The sequence below is a fragment of the Phycodurus eques genome, unplaced genomic scaffold, assembly GCF_024500275.1.
Source record: "Phycodurus eques isolate BA_2022a unplaced genomic scaffold, UOR_Pequ_1.1 contig_304, whole genome shotgun sequence".
In the NCBI taxonomy this organism is placed as follows: domain Eukaryota; kingdom Metazoa; phylum Chordata; class Actinopteri; order Syngnathiformes; family Syngnathidae; genus Phycodurus; species Phycodurus eques.
The window spans coordinates 1-12,417 of record NW_026904301.1 but is presented as its reverse complement, the minus strand read 5'-3'; the positions used below and the strand labels follow the sequence as shown (position 1 = coordinate 12,417).

The following is a 12,417-nucleotide window of genomic DNA, read 5'->3' as shown; positions in this document are numbered from 1 at the left end:
CGAAGAAATAGCAAAAATAAAATATTCTCAAGATAAACCGATGCCTCTAAAACCCCCCAAAATACAACTTAATTCTTGTAAAAGTGCAGCTTTTTATCTAACAATAGAGTGCATTCTCTTTTCATTGACAATATGCAACTTTTATTCTCAAATTACAACAATATAACTCTATGCCGGAGTTGTAATATGACATTTTCTTTTACAGATAAAAATACAACTTGATTCTCATACTCAATCCAACGCATGACACTCGTACAGCACTTTTCTAGGCACTCAAAGACACGACTTGCGAAGCAGTCTGACGAAGCGTGGCTGCCATTCTGCGCCTACGGCCCCTCAGAATGTGTGACCTCACTCTATTTTTCTTATCATCCCAACAAACATCAAATATTTTCCTGGAACTGACAAAATGAGAGGAAAATCCACACCCTTGGGAAGTGTGATTACTTTTGCATGAACGTAGCGCAAATGGAGTTTTCCTCCACGCACGTCGTCGTATGTTTCTTCGGAAAGTGGGCGGGCGCGGTCACGTGACTTCCCCGAAAGGCTCGCGCGCGCGCGCCAAGAACGAAAGCGAAAGCGTCGCTGTTTCAGCACAAGCTTCCCAAAACACTCGCGCTGCTTCTCGTCTCCAATTTCGCACCCTCGACTTCATTTGAGCGACACAACGACGCCACGCGAGTCAAATCTTGTCGCCCGATGATGAGGAAAGCGAAAGTGACGTCATCGGCACCGTAGAGAAGGCGCGTGTTCCGGTTTGCTGTCATTTGCCGTTCGGCCGTCGACGAGGAGTCGTCGTCACTTTGTGGACGAAAAGGAGCAAAACATGGCGACGCTGAAGTTGTTTGTCTTGTTTGTCGCGGCTGCGCAAATCCACAGCGTGACGCCCGGTAAGTGCACTTTGTCCACAACTTGATGATCCCGATCGTGTTCCGATGATTGGTGTCGACGCTCTTGACTTTGCCGGAAGCAACACTTGGACCCTCAGTCCGAAGTTCTTGCAACTGGTTTCACTTGGCAAAGCTGCCATTGGAATATTCGCCTCACGGAGGCGGCATTTCAATATATGTGGGGAAAAAAATACAAATAAAATCTCATTTCTTGAAATAACGACAAACAAAATCTGTGTAAAAAAAAAAAAAAAAAGTGTTTAGCGTATCTTTTAGTAGATCATCATTCTAACATATTTATTGTCAGAAGTTCCTTTTCCAGAGTTACAACTTAAGTTTACAAAATATATCGTCTATATTTATTGACGAATCTGTTATTAAGGACTATTAAATCCATTTATTTAGCAAGGGCATGATAATTGTAACATGATACGGAAGTCGTGAAAATGAAATCAAAAGAATGATGAGCGTCTGTTGTCGAATCCATTGAGAAATTTGTGTGTAAGAATACGTTTAAATAAATATTCAAGTATTGAAATGACCACAAAAGAAAATGGAATGTTTTGTATCTTTTGATTTTCATTTATTTTCCCTAAAAAAGACGTTCAAATGTTTCAACGGAAGACGAAATCATTTGAAATAGGAAGAGTGCAAGATTTTGGGCCATCAAACAAAAAAGGAAGATCAACCTTTTTGTTTGTTTTTTCTTTCAGTGCTTCACACGCTCAAGTATTTCATGACAGCATCGTCTCAAATTCCAAACATCCCAGACTTCTCGGAGGTCGGTTATGTTGACGACGTTCCGATTTTGCGCTACGACAGCAAGAGCAGGAAAACAAAACCCAAACAGGACTGGATGAACAAAATCACAGCAGATGATCCTCACTACTGGGAGGGACAGACACAGATCAGTATTGGTAATGAGCAGGTCAACAAAATCAACATCGAAACTGCCAAAGCGCGCTTCAACCAAACTGGAGGTTTGTTGACGTTCAGCTTTCCACAATTCAAATAGATTTCATGTGCTCGTACACGTTCTTCCTCCTCATAAACACGTTTCCTTCTCTCTCGACATGGCGTCACTCTTCAACGTCGTTCTCTCAGGTGTTCACATGATCCAGGTGATGTACGGCTGCGAATGGGACGACGAGACCGATGAGGTCGATGGTTGGCAACACGACAGTTACGATGGAGAAGCCTTCATCTCGTTGGAGGTGAAGACAATGAGATGGATCGCAGCTCACCCACAAGCTTTCGTCACCAAACTCAAGTGGGACAGTCACGAACTTTGGAAGCTAAACCTGAAGAACTACTACACTGAGATTTGTCCTTCTTACTTGAAGAAGCATGTGACCAATGGGAGGGACTTCCTGATGAGAACAGGTGCAGTCACATCATGTTAGCACGCCCCCTACAGGACCTTTACTGGCATTACAAGCTGCACTCTTTCCTCGTTCGCTCCTTTCCTCTCTCTCACGTTTTCTCCATCTTTTGTTCTCTCCATCTTTTCACCCTCTCACACAATCTCTCTCTTTTCAATCTGTCACTGATTGTCTCCATACTTTCTCCTCACACGCTCCCTTCAACTCGTTTTCTTTCCATATTTCCTCCTCTTACACATTCTTCCCATCTTTGTTCCTCTCACAAGTTCTCTTTTGTCCTCTCACACGTTCTCCCCATCTTTTCCTCCTCTCCCACGCTCTCTCTCTCCGTCTCTGCCCCTCTCTCACCCGGTGTCCACGTCTCCCTCGGCCCGCAGAGCTTCCCACGGTGTCTCTCCTCCAGAAGACGCCGTCCTCTCCGGTCACCTGCCACGCGACGGGTTTCTACCCCGGCGCGGCCGCCCTGTTTTGGAGGAAGGACGGCGAGGAGCTCCACGAGGACGTGGAGACGGGAGAGACCCTCCGCAACCACGACGGAACCTTCCAGACGACGGCCGACCTGAAAGCGGAGGTGACCGATGAAGCCGAGGGCCGCTACGAATGCGTGTTCCAGCTGTCCGGCGTGGCGGACGACATCGTCGCCAAGCTGGAGAGGAGAAGCGTCCGGAGCAACGCGCGCATCCGAGGTGACCGACGCTCAGATCGTCGCGCGTCGGAACGATCGCTCACACGTTTTCTTCTTTCTTCTCACTCTGCGAAGAGGAAGAAAAGAGGAAGATGGCGCTGGCCGTCGCTGTCCCGCTGGCGGTCCTCGCTCTGGCGGCGGCGGCGGTCGCGGTCCTCGTCAAGCTTTACAAAAGCAGACGAGGTGAGGGACGCCGACGTTCGCTCTGTCGGGAAGATTTGTGCCCATCGTGACCTTTGTGTCTCTTTTTTCTTCGCAGCCAAATACGATCCAGCTTGTAAGTGCGACGCCTTCTGTTTCCTTTGAGCCGCAGTCGGCAAAGCGCTCGTGCGAAGGTCTGACGTGGACCTTTGCTCCAAAAGTGTGCACGAGGAGTCGCAAATAGTCAGCACGTGAATGTCGATGTCGCCATCGTTGTGGAAAAAAGGACTCGCTCCCTAAGGCAGAGAAAACCTGAAACCGAATTGAAGTCAATTTAGATTTCGTGGAAAACGTACGACTTAGTTCACTCGTGTTCCTCGGCCCTCGACGGCGAAGCGTGCCAAAGCCGCACTGGGGTTCGTTCGATTGAAGCTCCTCCCCTCGCTTCCACAAAGTTCCCTGGCCCCGAGATGCCGCCGGGCGGCGCCAAACCTCTATTTTAATATTCGCTATGGTTTTGGGCTGAGCGCAAAGACGGCGAATAACAGAAGATAGCTTCCCCTCAATAAATATTCCCCAACATCCGAATTCATGAATGTGGAATTGTAAATATGCGGCTATGAACTGTACGATTCCAAAGAAGTTCCCCACCGCACTCTCGTAGTCAGGAAGTAGAAGATTTGTCCCAACCGCAGCTCAAAGTACGAGTGAAGATGGATTCAAGAGGCCTTCGTGGAGCAAATGTCCTTCCTTCCACAGTCGGACTTGTTTTCATTCACATCTTTTTTTTCATTCACGGCAGCCGTCGACGCCGATTCCGAGCCCGCTTCCGAGCCCGCCGCCCCGACGCCCGCTTCCGAGTGAGACGCAGCCGCCGTCGCACGGTGAGTTCGCTGACGTGGACTCCGCTCGTGTTCTCGGGACTCTTTCCAGGTGCATTCGCGTGCTCTTCTCCGTGCAGGTGTCGGAACACGAGAGAGATGTCTCCATCGAGCGCTTTCTCATCACACTTGGGCTTGAAAACAGAGATGGGATTTGTTCTTCACGCAGACAATTTGTGCAATTAAGATGTTTCTGTTAAGTCACAGTTTTTGCTGGCTTTGGTGTCTTGGGTGAGACTCGTTGGAGTTGATCGGGTTGCTTTCTTCTGTCCGTTAAGTTTGTCAGAAATCGGCGCAGTCACACAATGAGAGGATTTCTTCTTTCGTTGTATCAAGCACTTGAACAGCTACGATGAATTGCTATCACAATGTGTCGATTGCCGGTTTGCCTCGCACTCCTTTTATCAGTCCAAAATGATTTTATAATCCTGTTATCGATTCCAGGACCGCTTTTCACTTCAACAAACAACTCTGTCAATTTGTACGTTGCTCAGAATGGGACAATGTCGTCGATTGCATTTGTTTTTGGAATTCTGCAATTCAATATAAATCCTTGTAAAATACTGGGAAAAAAGCGACTTTGTGATTGATTGACAAATTTGCATTGATAAACCTTGCTAATAAAATGAGGAGATTCATCACATGCTCGTGTCATGATACAGAATTTTCATTGAAATCTTACTACATCCTTTCATAGTTTCACAGCGAGTGTTCGTAAACAAAACTTTGGACCAAGGTAGCCGATATTTTTAGTTCCGATCCATAATTTGTCGGAAGATCACTAATCTGAAACAATGGACACGTTTGATTGATAGCGCTTGCGTCTTGCTGGCAGTTCGGGCGACCACGGCGCCCGCCAGGCGGCGTCCTCGCCAGTTCGCGTTTCGCCAACGAAGAAGAACGCAAACAAGATGGAGACGGTGCCCGTCGCGGTCAAGATACGTCATTCGTTTCGCTCAACAATTCAATTGGGACAAGTACATAACCGCACCGAAGGTCGATACACGTCGAAAAGGGAACACTTTGTCGTCGTCACCGTTTTGGACGATTTATTCACCGCAAAGCGCTCTCGTCAGCTCGGTTCGCTGAGCGAGAATGCGGAAGTGAGCAAGCTAAAGCTAAGCTAGTGCTAGCGAGCGACGTCATAATTTGTTGTTATAGCGTCGTTGAATACACATTTATGAATAAAAAAAATTAACAAAAAAAACCACAATATTCGTATCGAAACGTGTATGCTGCGAACAAAAAAAAAAAACAGGCACGGAAGTTAGCGACACGAAGCACAGAGCCCGCTAAAGTGTTGTTGTGTTGGATTTATCTTGCCCAACATTATAAAAAATAGACAAAAGGAATGAAGACGCTGGTTTCTTTTTCTCATGAGGGCGGCGAATGGGAGATTGTTCAGATTACAGCCTCTCAACACGCTCTCAACAATCTCTCCCGTCGCTCCTGTATTTATTTGAAATAGGGAGGTTTCTAAGTTTACAAGACACAACACACTAAGGGGAGGCTTTCAAGGTGAAAACATGGCACCAACACCTGCCACGTCCTTCTCTCTGATGATTCCTGCTGAGTCATCTTCTTGAAGGCGAGACATCATTCTTTCTAAAAATTGTCCATAATACTCATACAAAGAAATGATAACTTCTAAAATATATCCAACATGTTGTTATTGTTGTGGAGGGGAAACAAAATGTGCAAAGTCCAAATGCTGCGAGCTTTGGTGAATCAGCGACGAAACGCTGCCGTTGAAGAAATATTTGTGGCGTTTGAAACAACGATGGCGGAGTCCGAGGAGGAACTGTGTCGATCCAAACAGGAGATCGAGCGACAGCGCCGACTGCTGGACGCTGTTTTCAAGCCTCGAGTTGAACTTCGGCGACACAAAGCAGGTCGGTTTGGTTTTGAGTCACATCATCGACGCACTTGAATCACATTGTTTCGTTTTACATTGACGGTGGTAAGTGTATGGAGACAAAATGAAGTTCACCCAGAAAGGTTATACGTCGTGTATTTTTGTGAATAGTGTAATTCAGTCCGCATATTGTAAACATGAGAAATAAAAACTACCAGGGCTGGCCAGCTAAAACCACGTTTTAGCCATTTTTATTCGCCCAATACAACTCTCGGTGAATGGTAGAAAACAAACAAAAATCGGTATTTTTAATCGGTTGCTCTCTCGACGACAACACACGTTTGTCCAATTTGAATAATTCAAAGAACAAATCAAGATTGGCAAGTGTGCTCCCGCACATTATTTTTTTTTTGGGGGGGGGGGGGGGGGGGGGGGTGCTATCCTCTGATATTTGCTGAAAAACTCCCAAATTTTCTGCTTTTGTGCCAGCAACTATGGCAACTATGATGAAGTGAATTGAGGAGTTTCATTTCGACTAAAGCAGTGCTCTGTCTTCTGGCATGTCAAGAGAATTTTCAACAATTTTTTTTGGTCTTTTTTTCAATTCCTCGCAGATTTGCGTTGTTTGTGCCGGGGCTCGGTTGATGCTCCAATGTGAGTGACAGCTCGCCATTAAATGACCGTCAATTCCCAGCTAATGCCCATGGAAAGATTCCAGTTTGGAATGTGTCATTTCCGAACTGCAAATACGAAATCACAAAAGCATGTGTTGTACTATTTTTCGAGACGTTCCCCCCGAGCAGCAGCAGCATGAACCGGAGCCCCTCCGTGTTAAAGAAGAAGAGGAGGAGGAGGGCGAGGAGCATGCAGGAAAAGAGCTGGAGCGGCTCACCGAGTTCTCAGGTGAGGCGCTTCGTTTGACTGTCAACTTCAACTGGTGCGTCCAAAACCACGTGGACTCTTTTTTGAAGAACCGTTTGTTCTCTGCCAAACTGCTCACTGCACATTCAGAGAGGACAGAATAGTACAGTACGTCGTCTGTTGTCGTATTGCAGCTTTTTAGTCCAGGTTTGAGTACGAGTAGCAATGTACAGTATTGGCACCATACCACCATTGTTAAGGGTGTGATACGAGCTGCAAATATGAAATAATAAAGGCACGCGTTCTTGTGTTTTTCAACATGTACCTCCTGAGCAGCAGCAGCAGCATGAATCAGTTCCCTCCTACATTAAAGAAGAGGAGAAAGTAGGAGAGCAGCTGGAGCAACTCACTGAGTTCCCAGGTGAGGCACAAAGTCCCTCATTTTTTGAGACAGGTCCTGTGGTGTGAAAAAGCTAAAATTGAACTGCTTGGCCGTAATGAGAATGGTTAGAGTTGGAGGATAAAGTGGGAAAGGTGCAAGCCTGAGAACACCATCCCAACTGTGCAACACAGGGGTGGCAGCATCATGTTGTGGGCTTGCTTTGCTCCAGAAAGATCATCATGTGGAAATACTGACGCAGCAACGCCTTGACATCAGCCAGGAAGTTAACGCTTGGCTGAAATGAAATTGGGTCGTCCCAATGAACGTTGACCGCAAGCATACTGCCAAACTGGTTTACGAAGTGGCTTCAGGACAACAAAATCAATGTTTTGAAGAGGCCAAATGAAACTCCTCAGTTGATTTCAACATAGGCCCTGAGCACCAAGATGGATGGTGCCAAAGCTCTACTTTTAAAAAACTCAAAATGAAACTCCTAAACTCACTTCAACATCATTTATCGGCGCCAAGAGGCCACAGTATACCCTCAATGTGCTACTTTTGTCCAAAGGAAACTCCTCAACTGAGTTCAACATAGTTCCTCAGCACCAAGATGGCACACTACATAGCCTCAATGTGCTACTTTTGTCGATAGGAAACCCCTCAACTCGTTTCAGCATAGTTCCTTGGCACCAAGATGCCACTCTATGGTAACAAAGCACTACTTTTGTGTTAATGAAGTATCGCAACTCACTTCAAAAGAGTTCCTTGACCAAAACAATGGCACCAAATTAACACATGCAGTACTTTAGCCTGCGAATAATGTACCATAAGTCCAACCCCTCCCCACCCCTCCAAAAAAAATGGGAGGTCATGAAAATAAAAGTTTAGGGATTAATTAATACAAAGGTTATGAATGTCGGTCAGTGCTTCCGACGCTGTTTAGTTCCACCGAGCTGTCGCCGAGGCCCGCCTCCTACCTCGGCTGCCGGTCGCCATGTCCGCCAGCTTCTGGAAGGCGTCCAGGAAGGCCGCCGCCGCCGCCACCGTCGTCCTGCCAAACATCACGGGATCACTTGGTTCAATTTCATTCATCATTGTTTGCATCTCGTGATTATTTTTTTTTCCCCCAACTGGAAATGATTGTCTTCCGGTTGGCCAAAATTGTCATCAGTAAGCCCAAGTTACTGTCGCAAAAATCGAGCGGGTCAAGCGGAGTCCCTGCTCAATTTCAGATAAGTCGTGTCAGACTGTACAATCTTGCTCGGTCACATGAAAACAATTCTCAAGAATGAAACACCAACCGGCCTACCAGGGAGGTGTCAAAGGGGAGTTCCTTCCTTTCTAGGGCCCGACCAATGCATCCGTTGGCCAATTTTATCAGCCGATTTCTACCCTTGTCCAAATAATCATGATCGGTTGGAGTTTTACTCTGAAACGCTGATCTATTCTCACTTTCTGATGAAACAGTAAATGCTGTTAAGTGTCGGAGTCACACAGCATGGCCGCCGTTTGTTCTCAACGTGGAGCGCTATTCAATCCGAAAACATTCACATTACTTCAGTCTACCGATAACAACCGGGGGAAAAAAGTTTCAGCATTTTTGGACACATGTTTCTCGGGACGATTCCTCCCGTTTCAGTGTCGCTGTCCGTGTTTTGATATCTGCGAAAGGCATCACTGGTTTGTATTTTCAAGTCATCACTTCATGGCAAAGAAAATAATAAAATCGAAGAAAGATGACTTCATATTGAAGGACATTGTGTATTCGAATGAAACCAACGGTTGTGATTCACTATTGAATGTACACAGTAACACCAGTTACACAATAGCAAACATGAGATTTTCCATGACATATTTGATTGTCTTCTTCATTAAAGGTTGAACAAAAATAAAGATAAGCTCAAGCTAATTGGTGAGCTGAACTGTGGCATTCACGTCGTTAGATGTTGGATCCCCGAAAAGTGATTTGATCGAAAATGGCAAACTCGCCCTTTAATAAGTCTGACTCCAGTCAAGTCATGTGACCTCTGTCGACCTCAAAAAAGGTGAACGTTGCCTGAGCTGTGACTGCAGTTTGCCGGCTTTGCTGACAAAGTCTTCCCACACGGGATAACTGCCCTGCGGAGCAAAGACAAGAAGAAGAAACCCAGCATGACGTGTGCGTGCCTTCTCTCGAGCTCCGGACGCATCGAGAGCCCGGAGACGGATCGATCGTGTCGATCCGCGAGACCCCGCGAATCCTCAGACTGAGGAGCGCTGCAGCAGAACGTGGACAAAAGTATCGGGACACGCTCAGGGGAAAGTTGTGGGATTTGTTCGCAGCGATACGACGCCTTCCGATCTCCTCGGAAGACTTTGGAACGAGATGGTGCGAGTACGTTTGCGCAAATGTTCTTCCACGCCAAACTCACCTTTTGTGTCATTTGTCGAAACTTGTCGGTCACATTTGACGTCTTCCTTCCTCTTCTGCCAGGTCAACATTTTAGGATAGTGTCTATGTATTGTTAAGCACCTCCACCTTCGATTCTATTTCGATTTCTTAGGTTACGATTCAGTTCGCTTCAGATGTTTGGTCGAGCCAGTCGTCACGCGCAAAGCGCCGCCCGCTGGCCAGGAGGTGAATCGATTCAGAGGAAACGACATCGAAATGGCCGCTGATATCACACTGCTTCGATGAATCGGACAAAAACATGTTCTTTGCACGTCTTAATGAGATTCAGACATTCTAGTCCAACCTCTGATTGATGAATTGAGCGCGTCCCAATACTTTTGCGCGTGCCCGGATGGTGGCTCGTCACACATCTCCCGACTTCGGGTCATTTGACACATTTGCACCACCCGTCACTCCTCCTCCTCTTAAGCTGCGCTGGGGCTGCGTGGCCGGCCGTCGCCATGGCAACACTGCAGCGCCGGTCTTTGTTGGCGTGCCCGCGTTTGGGCGGAGGCGGGCAGGGCCGCCGCGGCATCTTTCAGCCAGCCGGCACATAAATTGTCACCGTGGCAACAGCAGCGGTCTGAGGACACGATCCCCTATTTATTTGCTTTTTTTTTCAAGGGAAGAAAATTCTAAAATTCTTGTTATTCACATTCCCCTGCTTATTTGTGTGTGTGTGTGTGTGTGTGTTTTTTAAATCCAATCCCCTCTTATCCATATTTGGAGGGACAAAAAAATAATAATTCACATGACCCTACTTGTTCACATTTCATTTTATATTTTTACCCAATCGCTAACATACTCGCATTTTCTTTCCAACTTTTTATTTTTTCACAAAATAATACTTGTTCCATACCATTAAAAAGAGTGTCAATTGACGGTCGGGCCCGGTCGCGAAGCCCACTGTTGAGCCAAGTGGATCAAGTGGACCCAGATAGTTCCTCAGATGCATTGTGGGATACATTGAGGGCACGACACTAAACAGGAGATAGGGCGCGCTTCCCAACCCAGCCATTGATTTGTGGAATGAAGCGGGAGGGTGCGGCACATTCCCCAGACCCCCCCCCCCCCCACAACCACGACACCTGTGTGCTATGACGTCACCATCCCATCACACGATTATGATGATTATGAATTTGGATGACGATGAGAATCCACGAGCGCGGTTACCTTCATGTCCGCGATGACGTTCTGGAAGAGTCCCCCCAGCGCGCTGCACTCCCTCTCCATGGTCTCCATCTCGGCTCACTGGGCGCGCGCGTTATCCATCAATAAGTCATTTTTTGAAAATTATAGATGTATAAATGAATAATAATGAACCAAAGCGAGCGGCGAGGCCGAGCGGGGCCGTGCGTGCACCGGCTGCGGGGTGGGCGGCTCCACTGGCGTTCTCTCCCCGGCTGACGGAGCTCCGAAGGCGGCGTCTAGTGGACCCGCAGCGGGGATGGAGGCGCTGTCCCCGCGGGGAGGAGGAGGCGAGCCCCGGGGGAGCGACCGGGGACGACCGCCGCCATCAACGTCGTCATTTTGCGCTTCTTTTTCCACACGCGTCGGGAACGCGCCTGTCTGTCAGGGAAGACGTGACCGCGCGTCAGTTTGACCACGCCCTCCGGTGGAGGTTTTTAATAATAGTATTTTTTAAAAATATATTGCTCCTTCGCCACACTATACTTTACATTATATTACACAACATTATGGTACATTCTACATTATACTGTATCATAAAACACTACACAGTACAACACTGTAAACTATATTACGCTATAGTACATGTATGCTATACATTTAACCTTACACTATATAACATAGTATATTACAAAATGACCATTCAACCCGCTATTAACCTGTACAAACAACTTATTGCACTAAACTGCACTGTAATCTGGTAAGTACATACCAGTCTACATTTTACTGAACCATAGTTCACTATACTACATAGTACTACAATATAATGGACTTTTAGTATTTTCACATTCTAACAATATATATACACGACAGTATATATTACACCATACTGTACCATACAACATTAACCTGTACAGGCTTATTCCACTATATAGTACTAGAATACACTGCACAACACTATGCTGAATTCAACTATATACTATATGACCCTATGTCATGTGTGTGTGTGTTCCAGGTTTTGTCTTCCTCTCTCTCGTTTCTCACACACCTGCTCCTGTGAGCATCTTCACCACCTGTGCCTCGTTCATCCTATTACAGATTTGTATTTAACCTCGTGTCTCATTCCCACTCGTTGCCAGTTCGTTGTACCTTGTCGTTCACGTTCCAGCATTCCTTGTCACAGACCTCACAGTAAGACTTTGTCCCTGTTCCGATTATCGACCTTTGCCTCTTTGCCTCATGTTCTTGGATACTGTTGCCCTTCTTGGATTGCCTGCCCGTTGTACCGACCTATGCCCGTCTATTAAACCTCTCTTTTTGGAAACTGTCCATTTGTTTTGGAAGTCTTGCATTTTTTGGGTCCTAGCCTCTGTTCCGTTCATGACACACTACTGTCGCACAATACACTTAGATTACGGGACACTAGTATGACACAGTGCGGCATTGTATTGCCGCAATCCTACACGACTCTGGCATACAATGCGCAGCAACGTACGTCATAAACAGTGTCAACAAGTGGATCTGCCAAATGTCGAGGAAGTCGCAAATCGTCAGGAGTTGACACAAATGGTATTTTTCTGAACGACTCTCATCTCCCATTGCGACCACTGAGTTGGATTTTTCTCCATTTGAAAGAGGATCGCCATTTTTATTCATGATGACTTGCGCATCAACCGAGCACAAATGTCACATTTTGTAACTCCTTGACCAGATCGACTGCACGTGTGTTCCGTGTATGTGCGCACGCGTATCGTTGTGTGTTTCGGCGCGGTCACGTGATT

General features: G+C 46.6%; 1 protein-coding gene and 1 long non-coding RNA gene across 2 annotated transcripts; one reads left to right on the top strand and one right to left on the bottom strand.

Moving 5' to 3' along the window:
* Positions 1–568: 568 nt before the first annotated feature.
* On the top strand, positions 569–4,622 carry LOC133398730 (class I histocompatibility antigen, F10 alpha chain-like). Its single transcript, XM_061670022.1, has 8 exons — positions 569–890; positions 1,604–1,870; positions 1,995–2,273; positions 2,650–2,958; positions 3,033–3,140; positions 3,217–3,234; positions 3,901–3,982; positions 4,060–4,622. The coding sequence occupies exons 1-7, from the start codon at positions 827–829 to the stop codon at positions 3,960–3,962; spliced, it is 1,107 nt and encodes a 368-aa protein (XP_061526006.1). The 5' UTR covers positions 569–826; the 3' UTR covers positions 3,963–3,982; positions 4,060–4,622.
* Positions 4,623–6,627: 2,005 nt separating this feature from the next.
* On the bottom strand, positions 6,628–11,300 carry LOC133398731 (uncharacterized). Its single transcript, XR_009768005.1, has 2 exons — positions 10,682–11,300; positions 6,628–8,128 (listed from the first exon to the last, which is right to left on the bottom strand). It is a non-coding gene; the product is annotated as an uncharacterized LOC133398731 (long non-coding RNA).
* Between the last annotated feature and the right edge of the window lie 1,117 nt (positions 11,301–12,417).